Source organism: Tachypleus tridentatus, chromosome 3, assembly GCF_004210375.1.
Source record: "Tachypleus tridentatus isolate NWPU-2018 chromosome 3, ASM421037v1, whole genome shotgun sequence".
NCBI lineage: Eukaryota > Metazoa > Arthropoda > Merostomata > Xiphosura > Limulidae > Tachypleus > Tachypleus tridentatus.
In genome coordinates this window covers 31,717,662-31,734,174 of record NC_134827.1, presented here as the reverse complement: position 1 = coordinate 31,734,174, position 16,513 = coordinate 31,717,662, and the positions used below count along the sequence as shown (strand labels likewise).

The 16,513-nt window shown below is 34.5% G+C and overlaps 1 protein-coding gene across 1 annotated transcript in view; it reads left to right on the top strand.

Annotated features, from left to right (window-relative positions):
• LOC143245782 (cell adhesion molecule Dscam1-like) overlaps nucleotides 1-16,163 on the top strand; it is a 100,417-nt gene extending 84,254 nt beyond the window's left edge. Inside the window, exons 14-21 of the mRNA XM_076492036.1 lie at nucleotides 422-659; nucleotides 1,888-1,986; nucleotides 3,261-3,446; nucleotides 4,780-5,076; nucleotides 8,309-8,494; nucleotides 9,970-10,152; nucleotides 11,883-12,037; nucleotides 15,910-16,163. Of these exons, the coding sequence (XP_076348151.1) occupies nucleotides 422-659; nucleotides 1,888-1,986; nucleotides 3,261-3,446; nucleotides 4,780-5,076; nucleotides 8,309-8,494; nucleotides 9,970-10,152; nucleotides 11,883-12,037; nucleotides 15,910-16,020 (1,455 nt within the window). The 3' untranslated portion in view covers nucleotides 16,021-16,163. The remainder of the gene's footprint in view (nucleotides 1-421; nucleotides 660-1,887; nucleotides 1,987-3,260; nucleotides 3,447-4,779; nucleotides 5,077-8,308; nucleotides 8,495-9,969; nucleotides 10,153-11,882; nucleotides 12,038-15,909) is intronic.
• Nucleotides 16,164-16,513: the final 350 nt, after the last annotated feature.

Sequence of the window (16,513 nt, the reverse complement as noted above, 5' to 3'; positions counted from 1 at the left end):
GGAACTGGCGGATTTCAACAATCGGATAACTATTTGATTCATTCTACAGGATGTTAAAATAGATTTTATGTAGGATTATTTTGGTTTGAAAAACAAAGATGTAAATATAATAAAAATGAATAATTCGCGGGGAAGATTCTACTTATTGTGAATGACATAAAACAGAATATCGATACCAACATTTTGATTTGTTGTGATTTGATTTCATTGGCTGTTCTGAAAGTTACTTCGCTTCTGTTGTTATGTAATAATGATTTCTAAACAATACTTAAAGAATAGTGTTAGCTTCCTGTAATATATCAACGCTAATAATGGCTTCTAAACTTATACATACGTATTTGTTATAAGTTAAATGAGAATGATGGTTTGAGGTGTGCTCAGAGGACACTTTATTTTTAAAACTGTTAATGTTTTGTCTTAGCCGCCAGAAGAACAATTCTGGAACGGCAGAATCAAAGGTTACTACATCAGATATACCATAGTGACGTCACCAGAAACGTCTATGTACAAAACTGTAGAAATAAACGACAAGAAAGAAATGGAAACTCACGTGACAAACTTGCAGCGATCGACGAAGTACGCCGTTTCGGTTCAAGCATTTAACGGAAAAGGATCAGGTCCGCTGTCCGAGAGTGTACTGATTGAAACGTTGGCTGATGGTGAGAAAGGCCTAAGACACAATATGATTTTTAAGCTATTGGATAATTAATTTATTCCGCGTTTTAACATTTGATTTGTTTAATGGGGATGTTACATTTGAGCATTTGTAGTTTGTACTTGCCAACGTATGGTTAATTACCATATGTGAACCTTTGTTGTTATATGGCCTGGCAGGTTGTTTAGATACATTGCACGATATTATATATTGTAATATAAACTAAATAGAATCCATTAATTAATAATGGTGCTAATTAAACATAAGTTAAGTCAATGCGTAACTTTTTCGTAGTCGTGAAAACTGTGATAGCATTATCATGATGAGTTTGTCTGTTTGTAGTTAAGCAGAAACATACATAATAGTCAGTCTGTGCTGTGTCCACCACAAGTATTGAAACCCAGTTTTTGCCAAGAAAACATTCCTTTGGTTGTTTTAGACACGTTCTTGTCCAAGACAAAATGCCATTTGAGTCATTATAAAATGGTCAATTGTAGTCTAAGGGGAGGGCCACTTCCTCCACGTTTTCCCAGTAGTGGTTATTTCTTTGACCTGTCTGTTAATGTATCATTAAATCACACACTAAGTCTTAAAGTAAAACTACTAAGCTGTTTCGTTCTTAATCAGCTTTAGATGTCAGATTTTCGTTTTTCTGTTATTCTATCTATGTTTACCCAGTAGTTAGGCGTAGTGAGCACTTAAATAGCTAGCTTTAGGGTTAATAAAACATATGGTGTTCTAAAATTGAATCACACACATTTATTTAGAACCATAATAATGTTTTTCTTATGCGCTGGTAAACTGGAATCTTTAAATGAGAAAAAAAATATATATATCGTGATTTATTGTTTAAGACCACTTACTGTTTAAAGTTGCTTTGTTTCTGTGTTACTAAAATGTTTGGACAATTTCAAGAGACATTCATTAAACAGTCTGTTACTTCATTCGACCTCATCTATTAAACGCCAGCAGTCACTTCATTTGAGATCAGTGAGTTTACTGTAGTGCAAATAGGTAGCACGTGGTTAGCTTTGATCTTAACGAAACAAGTTATGATTGAATTTTCATTCTCAGCTGTGTGAAAAAAAAAAAAATTATTGTGAACTGTCTGTAGGTTTAACGTACTTAGTGGAGATAGATAAACCAGTAAATATATCTTGACAAGTTCTGCATGGAACATGTTATTGATTGATATCGTAACAAGTTTATACATTGTACGAATCTTTAAACAGTGCCTCCTACGTCGCCACTACTAGACCTCACCTCATCTACGTCACACACTTTGACAATCTCCTGGAAAGACAGACAGAGGTTCGATAGTCCTGTGACAGGTAGGTTTTACCAAAATCTCCAGTTTTAGGTCGAAATCAACCAGCAAGTGTCACAAGTGAGCCTAAATAAAATATTTTACATCTTCTAAAATAAATGTGTATTTTTGTGTCAGTTTATGTTTACCCCCAGTGGCTCAGTGGTATGTCTGCGGACTTACAACGCTAAAACCGGGTTTCGATACCCGTGGTGGGCAGAGCACAGATAGCCCACTGTGTAGCTTTGTGCTTAATTAAAACAACAACAACAGTTTATGTTTACTGTTTGTCTGTCTGTTTTCTTATCGCAAAGCCACATTGGGCTATCTGCTGAGTCCACCGAGGGGTTTGTGTTTACTCTATTTCGGAATAGACAATTTAAAAATAATTAAAAATACATGACAGTTAAAATTAATTCATAAATAAACGACAGTTTATAGTTAGTTAAGAAAAGGAAGGACAATTTAAAATTAAAGAGATTTTTTTTGTGAGCCTGTTCATTCATAAACAATATAATTTTATTGTTGAAGTTAATTTACATTGTATTGTATATTAAACCGTCACAGTTCATAAGAAGTGTTCTTTGTTTTAAGTAAAACTGAAAACAATACACGGAACGAACAAGGTGGTTAAGGCACTCGAGTCGTAATCCAAAGGTCGCGAGTTCGAAACCCTTTTACATCAAACATGTTCACATTTTCACTCGTGGGGGCATTATAATGTGACGTTTAAGAGTTGGCGGTGGGTGGTGATGACTAGTTGCCTTTCCTCTAGTCTTACACTGCTAAATTAAGGAAGGCTAGCGCAGATGGCCCTCGTGTAGCTTTGCGCGAAATTCAAAAACAAACGGAACAGACAAACGTTGTCACAGCCTTCTCACAGCTGAGAAGTTCTTTGCGATTTCAGTTCAGAAATATTTCAAAGAGCATGAATGTAAGTTATGTAAATCTCAGCTTACGTCTGTAAATATTTATTTCAAATCACAGTTTGCTTGACGAGTGTAGAATTTAACATAAGTCGTCTGTCGTGTTTCTAAATATAATAACCGTCATGTAACTCATCGAATTTTATTTTGTATTAGGGTGTTTTTAAACATACTCGTTTTGTGACAATACGAATGTTTATTAAAACCTAATTTTATATTGTCCGGTAGGTTGTCATAAGTTACTATTATTTTTCTCTTATTAATATTATCGTCACGACTTGTTTCATTTCGTCTTGGATTTTTAAAGCCAACAAAGAGATGTATTCTGTTAGTTATTTTTAACATTTTACAAAACTTTTGTTATTATTCCTAGAATATATTTTATACCAGAGAGAGGAGCACCATGACTGGGTGAAGACCACCCTTCGTTCTCAAGAAACGTCCTATATCGCTAGAGGGCTTAAATGTGGTTCTAGGTATCAATTTTATATCGTGTCAGTGAACAGTGTAGGGAGAAGCGAGCCAAGCGAGTTCTTGACTGGTCGTACAGATGGCGCTGGTAAGTTTTTTCCGTCTTGAAATGTTATAATTTATTGTATTATTACAAATATATGGAGAAAAAAAATAGGAGGGACGTCGCGCAACATATTTCAAAATCATTCGTAAACCTCATATTTTAAATGTAATTAGGGCTAAAAGAAAGCAAAATTCAGAATTGAAGACCAATTATGGATGCTGAAGTAGGTTCACACAGTTACACTTCTAACACCATCACGTGGTCATTCGTTGGAAGGTATTCGTAATGTGATGGACGACCCAAGGAATATTTTAAATCTTTGATAGATTTCAATAAAACACCACAAACGGATCAGCACCATATTAATAACATTCCCAGCTCCATATTATTTGTTTGTTTTTTAATTAAGCAGAAAGCTACACTGTGTTCTGCCCACCACGGTAATTGTAACCAGGTTTTTAACATTGTAAGTTCGCAAGCATGCAGTGTGCCACCTGTTCTAACTGGTTATATAAACGGATGTCTTGATTATATTTAAGCTTTTGGTATGCTTATTAGTGGTTAAACTACACAATGGGCTTTCTGTGTTCTGCTTTTATCAGATATCTAAATCCGATTTATTAGTGTTATATGCCCTCGGAGAGAGTTTTAAAACCATCCATTCTACAAAAGCGAATTTAATATTTAGTTTTTCGTGTAAGTGCGTGTGTTTGTTTCTGTCAATCCTTATAAGATGTAAGATTGTCAGTCCTTCAAACTTGGGAGATTAAGTCACAGTTGACTTTGTTTGTTACAGGTGAACTTGTCCTTTCATGGACTTGTAATTACAGATATTATTGGTCTTTCCTTTGAGCTATATTAAAAGGAGTCGTCGCAATCCGTAAATATTTTAGAATGGAACTCTAGTTAACGTGCAACTATCAACAACTGATGTTAACTGTTTAACGTACAACTGTCATCAACTGATGTGAACTCTTTTTAACGTACAACTAACACTAACTTATGTTAACCCGAGTTAACGTACAACTAACACTAACTTATGTTAACCCTAGTTAACGTACAACTAACACTAACTTATGCTAACCCTAGTTAACGTACAACTAACACGAACTTATGCTAACCCTAGTTAACGTACAACTAACACGAACTTATGCTAACCTTAGTTAACGTACAACTAACACTAACTTATGCTAACCCTAGTTAACGTACAACTAACACTAACTTATGCTAACCCTAGTTAACGTACAACTAACACTAACTTATACTAACCCTAGTTAACGTACAACTAACACTAACTTATGCTAACCCTAGTTAACGTACAACTTACTTATATCTTAAGCTATTGCTCAGTAACAAATGTTTCCCTGTTTCTCAGCTCCTCTATCACCTTCTAAGAACGACTTTATTTTCTCTGATACAACGTCTGCAAGGCTCAACCTTTTTACATGGCAAAGTGGTGGATGTCCCATTGAAAGTTTTTCGATAAAGCTACGAAGAAAGCCCCTTTCTCATTGGAGGACCATAAAAGAACGAGTACTCTCCAGCCAATCGCAGTACACAATACAAAATCTCTCTCCAGGAACGTGGTACGACCTCCAAGTGACAGCCTACAGCAGCGCGGGAGCAACAGAAGCGCAATATGAGTTTCAAACATTGAATATTACATATGAAGGTAAGGTATCTTGAATTCGGTATATGATTAGATGTATTTGTGCAGGGCATCCGTAAGTAATTTGTTTCAAAAGTGAATAGAACCAAAATTAAGAGTAACAAATGTATTTAATTTTCCCTTTTGAAATTTATATGTCGTGCTGTGTTGTAGCATACAGAGTGCATAATTCTTCTCGTGGTTCATGGTATGTGCATATTTTAGTGACGTCACAACAGTACAAATTGCAACTGGTAAGAGTCCCTTATGTGACGTCATTTTAATGTCTACAGACTAACTGACAGACGACACACTACTGTATAGAGGTGTAAATAGTTAAAACAGGTGACTCTCCAGATGATCTTCGGCTCCCTTTCAGGAAAATTACAATATCACAGATGACGTTTCTTCCATTCTACCTATATTTATTGTAACAGCATTTCTTTAAATGCAAGATTTGAATAATAACGCAAATGAAATGTAATTGTAGACACCGAAATGGGTATATCCACTAGGTCGTACGCTATAAAACCTCTAGTACTGTTAGGCCTAAGTTCGATAAAGAGATGAATAATCACTGTACTCTGTACGTTTTTAACATTAGCTTAGTTAGGGCTAAACTATATTGTACTTAGTACTATCTATAAATAAATCTATAGTGCTGTTCCAAGACTTAACGTCATACCTTTTTGAAAACTTCAATATTTTAATATTAATTTAATATATGTTTAATAAAGAGTATTTACTTCCACATTTTTTGTTCATGGAGCAATTGTGATGACTTGTTTGTTGAGTTTTAGAGCTCTCTGGCGCAGGCACGCGCCTGCGCTGTTTTTCTGGGTAAACGTCTTACTGCGCATGTTTGTAAGGCGTACTGAAAGCAGAGTTGTAGTATGACAATATTTTTATGTATACGATTATATAAATGTATATGTATTATTATATAAATCTTGTATTTAAAAAGCACTGTTGCAATAAAGACACTTATATGAGAGCAAATGTCTTGCGAGTTTCAGCTGCTATATTGTAATAACACTTACTTTGTCTCTCACGATAATGCGTGCGCGCACTACTATCTAAATGCGCATGCGCACACACGTCATTTTCGTGACAGACACAAGAACAAGCATATTATTATATGGATATAATTATATAGATTATATAGATAAAATTATAAATAATTAATTGGTTGATTCTTTGGAGTTTGATAACAAAAACATAGTTATCTAAAAATCCTTAATGCATTTTAACAGTATTTAATGCTTGGAACTATATACTTTGAGCCATTCTTAGTATCACAAGTATCGTGGATACTATAGTATCAGTAAGCCTTATTACAAACCGTATTATTAGACTTCATTTATTCAGTGATGACGAGAAAACCCACTTGTAGAGAAATTGTGTAAAAACGGCTGGTTTGGGTTGAGAAAACCAGATTCAAAGAACATAAAAATTCACCTTCACACGTTTTCGAACACCGCAAGTGAAATAAACACAACATAACCATAGAAAACACTCAAATACTAAATAAAGAAACAAACATAAACAAACGCAAAATTAAAGAAGCCTTACTTATACAACAACTTAAACCCAAAATAAACCAATATAAAGGAACGCCTTTATACCTATATTAATAAATATATCTAACATATAAGCACGCCCTCTACATTTCCACACTCAATTACAGAACTGCATTCAAGCATGTGGTCAGCTATCGTTCAGTTACCTCTTTCTTTCTTTGTAAACGTGACAATGACCGAAGAAGGTCGAAACGTTGTTCGAACCTCCACATAAAAATTTTCTCAACCCAAACCAGTCGTTTTGCACTTATTGTTTGTGGATCACGAACATATCGGATTTTATATTATATTATAGAATTATTTCTTTTAAATATTACATTACTGTAGTTGGTAAACTGTGCGTGCTCTGTTTACCTTACCAAGAAGATATAGCAGGTTGTGTATTGTTAATAAACATTTTTACCAATCAGAACACATTGTCAGGTGGATTGGTTTGTTTGTATTGTTATCAAGTACGAACAACGTTTATAAAACCACGTAATCTGTTTGCATCACAATATAATATGTTTTATCTATCAATAAGCATTGTTATCATTGTTAAATCCACGTGTTTTATCTTCATCACCAATATAACAGGTTTTGTATTATCTTTATGTATTGTTATCAGCAGGAATTTCATTGTTAAAACCAATTTATATTTTACCATTTCCAAGACTCAATAATTTTATTTTTCTATTAGGCTTGTGTTTGAATGAAAATTTTACTATTTGAATCTAAGAGTTATTTATTAACAGACTTTACTCTATATATATTATAAAGTAACTTCTAATAGTCATGAAAACTGTTTGAACCTGAGGGCCATGTTGCCATTGTTAGGTTTGGTTCGGTGTTTTTAAATTCATACTTCTTAGCAAAATATTTATCTATTTTATCACAGTTTACAGCTTTTACAGTAAGTAAAATTAATTATTATAACAGTTAAGCCGTTTCGATCACTGATGCGATCATTATCCACTACAGGTGGTTTTACAGTAAAATATGTTTCAGTATTCAAAATCTAATAACATATTTATATTCTAGAGTTGATTGTAGTTACTCATGCTGGTAAATATCAGTCTGGATGAATTTTGCAGATTTTATGTACGGTTAAACGAAAAATAATATGGAATATTGTATGAAAAATATTTGCCCTAGCTTAGGAATGTGTGGGGAAATAATGATATATAGAGATGCACGTGGGTATTTGTTGACTGTGGGGTTCACTGACTTTATTAGTAAACCTTCTCTGATTTTTTTTCTTCTCTTAGTGTTAGGCTTATGACTAGCACTGTGACGTTATGTTCAAGAAAACACTTTGTTTTTATTCATATACTTACGGATTTTTTCGAAAGGTGTTTTTGGTGTTCTTTTAACCTGATCGAGCGCAGATAGCCCTCGTGTAGCTTTGCGCGAAATTCAAAACAAATAAACAAACAAATTAAACTGATCTTCAATTGATGTCCTGTTTCACCTTTGTAAAAAGGCCAGGCAACTGTTACATTGCATTTTGTATTGCATTTTGAATAAGTAGCCACAATCAGTTCCACAATTTAAATACACTGTTGGATGTTCAATATTGATTTAAATACTGAAACGCTCCACCAGTAATCGAAACGTCGTACGTTCTAAAAACTGATTTTTCTTCTGTAAAAGCTGTAACTCAAAACGAAACTTTTTTTGTTTTTTTTCTGAAACAGAAGGGCCTGTGTTAGAAGTGCTGACCACTCCTCCGAGGCCTGAAGAGTCTGAGCTAACATTACCTTTCCTCTTGGATGTCACCATAATTGTGCCTGTTATCACTTCAGTTGTTATCATCATCATCATCATTGTTGTCGGCTGTGTTCTGTGTAATAAGAGAAGTTTCCATCACAGCAGCAGCAGTGGTAAGCCTAAATCTACTGTAAACTAACTAGAGATATTGAGGAGCACAATGACGAGTGATTTGGTTGTCGTGAAGTCACAGAAAGGGTTAACTGTCTTCTGCTTACCTAAACGTCGTAAGCCGAATGACTTATAATAGGTTGTTCTTGTTTTTGATTCAAGCACAAAGCTACACAATGGGCTCTCTGTGCTCTGCCCAACCCAACACGGGTATCGAAACCCGGATTTTAGCGTTGTAAATCCGTAGACATATCGCTGAGACACTGGGGGTGATTTATAATAGAATATAAAGAATAGAGTAAATTATACGAATTTTTTTTTTTAATTTCGCGAAAAGCTACTCGAGGGCTATCTGCGCTAGCCGTCCCTAATTTTGCAGTATAAGACCAGAGGGAAGGCAGCTAGTCATCACCACCCACCTCCAACTCTTGGGATACTCTCTTATCAACGAATAGTTGGATTAACCGTCACTTTATAACGCTTTCACGGCTGAAAAGACGAGCATGTTTGACGTGACGGGGATTCGAACCCACGACCCTAGGATTACGAGTCGAGTGCCTTATCAACCTAGCCATGTCGAGTCTATTGTTTTGAAGTTAAGCACAGACCTACAGAATAGACTGTCTGTGGTCTGCCCACCACAAGTATTTAAACCCGGATTCTAGTGTTGTAAGTCCGCAGACATATCGCTGTTCCACTGGTGGCGGTTGAGACGCTATTTTTATTATGAAACTTCATAAAGAACAACTGTTATGGTATGAACTAGACGAAGTTTGTGAAACATAAATTTTATTAATTTTTATATGAGTCATTTGCAAATTCGAATAAGGTTAAGGGTTAATAAGGTATTATTATTTATTTTAACACCAATTATTGATTTTTATATCATTGTTTATTTTTACTCGAATTATCTTTTCAAAAAGCACAATTTATAAACCTTTACTATGAATTTTTTAGTACCATCGGAGGTCCAGTATGGCCACGTGGTTAAATCATTCGACTCGTAATCCGAGAATCGCGGGCTCGAATCTCCGTCACACCGAACATGCTCGCCCTTTCAGCCATGGGGACGTTATAAAGTGACAGTCAATCCCACTATTCGTTGGTTAAAGTAGCCCAAGGGTTGGCGGTGGATGGTGATGACTATCTGCCTTCCCTCTAGTCTTATACTGCTAAATCAGGGACGGCTAGCGCAGATAGCCTTCGAGTAACTTTGCGCGAAATTAAAAAAAAAACAACAGAAAACATCAATGATTCTGGTGATGAAATGTGGTACTGCCGTCCAAAATTAAGAAATACAGAACAAATGCAGTTGAACTACAATGTTAGAAACATTATCTCGAAAAATAGTTACATGCGTATTAGTATATTATACTGCGTTGATTGTTTATGTGATCTATGTTCAGTTTTATTCTTTGAATAACAAGAAATAATTTAGAGATGAGCTCGTAACGAGAAAAATCGTTGGATTTATCAGAAGGATCCAGAAATTCACAGTTTAAATCCAGACGAGCCGCGGAGACTATGGTTCTGAAGGAAATTGAAGCGCCACCTAACCACGGATGCATGTCAACTGGAATTTCCAGTGATGATGGAACACAAAGATCATCTTCTTCTAGCCAGTCTCGTCCTATATCATCAGTGGTGCCATCTGCCAGTGGTAACGTGTACTTCGATTTATCTTTTACAATAATAGCATAACTGTCTTGACAGTTATTGGAAATTTTATCTCACACAATCTTTTTGTCTGAGGTTAAATATCTCTTTACTTAAAGTTCGTTTTAAACATGAACATGGAAAAGAAAATATGACACTGAGTCATATGTACCTGGATGTTAGCTTAATATAAACTACGTCAGAATGTGAAATCGTTGTCAAACTTCGAAACGAATTACAAAATTACACATTTCATTTTTTATTCTCTTTGTTCTTGCCATATAATTTACTTTATGTCTTCCAGTTTATCAGTGATGACGCTTATACAAATATAATTCTTATTGGGCTATAAAAGAAACCATTGTGTTTTTTGTCTGGTTGCCATTCGATCATATTGTCAAAAAGGATCTGTGATGTTGAGAAAACCCACTTGTAGAGAAATATATATGTAAAAACGGCTCATTTGGGTTGAGAAAATATTTTACGTAGAGGAGCGAACAACGTTTCGACCTTCTTCGGTCATCGTCAGGTTTACAAAGAAAGAAAGAGGTAACTGACCGGAAGCTGACCACATGTTTGAAAGGGGTTGTGTAACTGAGTGTCGGAATGTAGAGGGCGGGGTTAGATGTTTGAATATATAATGTTATTTATTTTATTATATTAATTTAGGTATAAAGGTGTTCCTTTGTGTTGGTTTATTTTGGGTTTAAGTTGTTGTATAAGTAAGGCTTCTTTAATTTTGCGTTTGTTTATATTTTCTATATTTAGTATTTGAATGTTTTCTATGGTTATGTTGTGTTTATTTGACTTGCAGTGTTCGAAAACATCTGAAGGTGACGAATCAAAAAAATCACGAAACCATATACTGCTGCATACCATATATTCCCGACATCAGCAGAAAAATAACCAACATTTGGCAAAAACTGGTAACAAAATATGATATTCCAGTTAATACCAAATTTATTCAAAAACCAGGCACAAACCTGAGGTCTATACTATGTAAAAACTACACTGACAAACACCACACCAACATTATTTATAAAATACAATGTGATAACTGCCACGACTTCTATATTGGAGAAACAAGTAGAAAAATGGAAACCAGATTCAAAGAACACAAAAAGTCACCTTCACGCATTTTTGAACACTGCAAATCAAATAAACACAACATAACTATAGAAAACACTCAATACTAAATAAAGAAACAAACATAAACAAACGCAGTATTAAAGAAGCCTTACTTATGCAACAACTCAAGCCCAAAATAAGCCAATACAAAGGAACACCTTTATACCTGTATTAATAAATATAATCAAACATCTAAGCATGCCCTCTACATTCCGACACTCAGTTACACAACCTCTTTCAAACATGTGGTCAGCTTCCGGTCAGTTACCTCTTTCTTTCTTTGTAAACCTGACGATGACTGAAGAAGGTCGAAACGCTGTTCGGTCCTCAACGTAAAATATTTTCTCAACCCAAACTGAACCGTTTTTACATATATATTTCAAAAAGGATCTGTCATTAGTCTAAACCTTCCAAATTTTTATTACGTCTAGTATTAACCCAAGACTGCCAGTAGTACGGTCAGTAATTGTACCCAAACATTGGGTGTGTATGTACGTCATAACTGTTCTCTTGATAGGGACGTGTAGATGTTTTAAAACAGTAAAGACAAATGTTTGAGATGAGAATCAATGAAAAATAAAATGTCTGAAATCCATATTTCACCAGTTCTGTTACCTGGGGACGATGAAGGTCATCCTTACGCAACTCCTTACGACACAGTTCATGAGCATCATTTAGGGGACCCAGGAACTTCAGCAATTCGGACTTTGACCCGAGGATTCCGGGATAAACGTGGGGACAATCTCTACATCAGCAGGCAGGTAAACATGGACAGTATCTTATCGACGAGGTAAATCAATAGAGTAATTCGGTTCTTTGATATAAGAACAATAAATAAATATTTAATCACCGAGACTTAAGCACGTTATTAAACTTGTTTTTTCCCTACCTTCTACTTTGAAGAAACAATAGCTGACTACATTAATTTTTATTAACCCTAGAAAGGATGGCATTTGTTATTGATTTTATGCGTGAAAAATCACTTACCATCATTTTATTTCTGCAGCCGTTCTCAGCCTACTTCATTGTCCCCCACGGGACAATCATAAGTTTATGGAGTTACTACGCCAAACCCAAGGTTCAATTCCCCGTAGTAAACACAGCAAATAGCCCAGTGTGGCTTTGCTCTGAAACAAACCAACGAAAGATTTTCATTTAGTTCCCTTACTTAAATTTAAGCAAAAAGAAATGCAATTGGTTTCTCAATCTTAAGTACAAGACAAGGAATATTTATTGTTGTTTTAGATCTAACTTTTATCGTTAGTTGATTTCAAACATATTGAACGAATATGATGAAGGGAACTATTGTTATTTTGGATTCAAAGTGTTTAGGTTCATATTATAACACTATAATAATAAGATAGATAAATACTTAAACTCGTATTACTGGCGTAATTGTATTAAAGTTTTATAGGTTGGATATAATAATGCGTTTTTTAATCGGGTTTTTTAATCATGAAAGGTGAATTACTGTTGTAATTCAACACAAGTAATTTATTTGTTCTTATTCGAAACGATTTTCATAACACACTAATCAGTCACTAGATGACAGCACAAGTCTACCTGTTGTATTATTAGTTTACATTTACGTCGACTGTGTAGAAAAAGGATCCATATCCAGCCTAATATAAATTACATCTGTTTATTTTTATACTTGAAATATATGAGATAATTTGAAAATTTAGCGAACGAATACATTTCTAATTTCAATGTTTATATTTGTGTTTATTTTGGTAAAATACACTGACAGTCAAGAAAACCTTTTATAATCCAACAAATTCTTGTTTCAATGAATTGTGTTAAGTGGCTGCTAGTTCATGTATGTAATTAAAATAATTGAAATAATCTTTTTACATCGGTAATAATGTACTCTTTTTAAAACGGCAAATGTCACGCTTACAATAAATAAACAAACAAACAAAAACACGACATAAAAATAAATTATGAAACTAATCACCGAGATGTTTGAGTCTGTGTTACTGTTTATTTGATCATTGGAAGTTCCTTTTCTCACCAAAAATAATTTAAACACGACTTTTGTTTAGACTATTGGTACGAAAACGAACTACAATATAAATATGACAAGTTGTAATGTGAACAAAAATTCGGTCGACCCTCAGATGAGTGCCTTAACCACCTGGCCATGCTAAGCCTTGTTCGATGAATAGGAGATAGTCTAGTCCAGTTAGTGGTAAGAAAAGCGTTTTACTCATCTGTTTACAAGATCTACTAAACAAACGAACGGTCGGACTAATTTCACAAATAACGCTAAACAGTCACTTATTTGCTAATTTGTTTTGTACCTACAATATTTTTAGGATCATTATTGTGTGTGTGTTTCTTATGTCGCCAACACAGTAACCAACAGCCAAGGTTATTTTAATGTATCAATAACGATGTCGCTAACACAGTGACCAACAGCGAAGGTTATTTTAATGTATCAATAACAAGGTCTCTAACACAGTGACCAACAGCCAAGGTTATTTTAATGTATCAATAACGATGTCGCTAACACAGTGACCAACAGCGAAGGTTATTTTAATGTATCAATAACGATGTCGCTAACACAGTGACCAACAGCGAAGGTTATTTTAATGTATTAATAACAAGGTCTCTAACACAGTGACCAACAGCCAAGGTTATTTTAATGTATCAATAACAATGTCGCTAACACAGTTACCAACAGCCAAGGTTATTTTAATGTATCAATAACAATATCACTAACACAGTGACCAACAGCCAAGGTTATTTTAATGTATCAATAACGATGTCGCCAACACAGTGACCAACAGCCAAGGTTATTTTAATGTATCAATAACGATGTCGCCAACACAGTGACCAACAGCCAAGGTTATTTTAATGTATCAATAACAATGTCACTAACACAGTGACCAACAGCCAAGGTTATTTTAATGTATCAATAACAATGTCACTAACACAGTGACCAACAGCCAAGGTTATTTTAATGTATCAATAACAATGTCGCTAACACAGTGACCAACAGCCAAGGTTATTTTAATGTATCAATAACAATGTCGCTAACACAGTGACCAACAGCCAAGGTTATTTTAATGTATCAATAACAATGTCACTAACACAGTGACCAACAGCCAAGGTTATTTTAATGTATCAATAACAATGTCACTAACACAGTGACCAACAGCCAAGGTTATTTTAATGTATCAATAACAAGGTCACTAACACAGTGACCAACAGCCAAGGTTATTTTAATGTATCAATAACAATGTCGCTAACACAGTGACCAACAGCCAAGGTTATTTTAATGTATCAATAACAATGTCGCTAACACAGTGACCAACAGCCAAGGTTATTTTAATGTGTCTCAGAACGGCTGGTGTGGGTACTAAACACTTTTACTGATAAGGAGAGAATAACATTTCGACCTTCATAGGTGATCTTCAGGTCAAGAAGGTCGAAACGTTGTTCTCTCCTTATCAATAAAAGTTAATACCATACCAGCCGTTCTGAGATGCATGTTTTTGTAAGTGGGTTTCTCCTCATCAAGGTTATCTTACTTAGGTCTCCCAGTTTCATGTCTGCAGACTTAAACCACCAACAACCGGCTTTCGATACCCCTGCTGCCAGTGCTCAACTACCCCGTTGCACTTAATAACAACTTATTTTGCTCATATCTTCTCACGTTATCATCACGTGAGATTAAAAACCTCCCTTTGACCAAATATAAGTGTATAAATTAGAAAAGAAAAAATTTGGTAAACATTACCGTCATGGTCAAAATTATGAAGTTCCTTGAACAGTCGTATCTTGCTGGTAAGGACAAAAATAGAACGTTAAACTCATAATTACTTAATAAGTAATAAAGTAACCATTGACAATATAGCATAACAATAATTAATTCATTATGTATAGTCATGGTTTTGATTAATTAACAAATATACTTTTTACTTCATTTATGTGGTGTCTCTAAACTATCCTGTTGTTAAAAGGTTTTAGTTTTCTTTTTTGATGGTTTATGGTTAGATAGGACAGCCCTTTTGCCGTTTGTCATTACTTGCTTTATTATTAGAAAATAATTACATTACACACAATAAATTGTCCCTTTCCCATGAGGCTGAGAACAAAGATTTAACGTTTTAACACCAAAATCTGGGGTTCGATCTGCAGAAAATCCAACTTGGGTAATCCATTCTGATCTCTGAACCTTATGAAAGAAAACAAAACGAATTCGGATCTCTTCGTCAACCGTCGTCATAAATGCTTTACTAAAACATTTTGATGTAACTTGAAGCAGTTTTATTGGCTAAGAACATACTCCGGTAGAACATTTCCACGTAGCTACATTTTATTATTTATTTCTTACAGACAAACATACATTTATTTTTTATTTTATTCTTAATATTATGGTGACTTAGTTTTCAGTCTGATTTATTTTTCCTTTCGGTTGAGACTGTAATTTTATAAGCGCTTACTAGCAATGACCGTGTTTTTCTACAAAGGATATTAATAGCATAGAATGACGTACTTTAAACCAATAGGAATTGTTTTCTGTTTACTTTTATTGATCGCTCGGATTTCTTACATTACTGTCGTCAACAGCGTTTCAGTATACAAGAAACTTTGACTTAGTATAGTTTTTATTCTTTCAAAACAGCAATGCCGTCCAGATAGACTTTACGAAGCCTTGAAACCAACTTTTCTTCCTCCACCAATACCACTGGAGCCACCTGGAGACGAAATGTTTCTATATGCCAGAGACACGTGACTCATACGTGTAGCTTGTGAGCCTTGTTTTGTAAATATGTTGTTGCTGGGTTGTTTTTTTTCTTCTGCTTTTGTGCGAATGTAAGCCTATTTTGATGTGAAATGTGGAGATTGTAATGTAAAATAAATAATTTCTTTAAAATATCTTAAAAGTTATTTGGGAATTGTATTTAAAGAATGTAAACAGTTTGAATACACTGGTTGCAAAACGGATTTTAATCGAAAAACCACAGGTATACAAAAGAACCACGTATTGTTTGCTTACTATTTATAAGTGCCATTAAATTTAAATAGAGTAAGTTTTCATTTTTGTCTACTTGGAGTTTGTAACGCATAATGTATAGTTGTAAAGCAGGGCATTCAAAAAACACGAGACCACGATTACACAGTTTTATTAATATACGTAATGTATCATTTATTTACACTACAGTTGTACATTGTAGACGATATGTTTATATTTTCACTATAATGTTCTGTTATATGTCGTTCCTAAG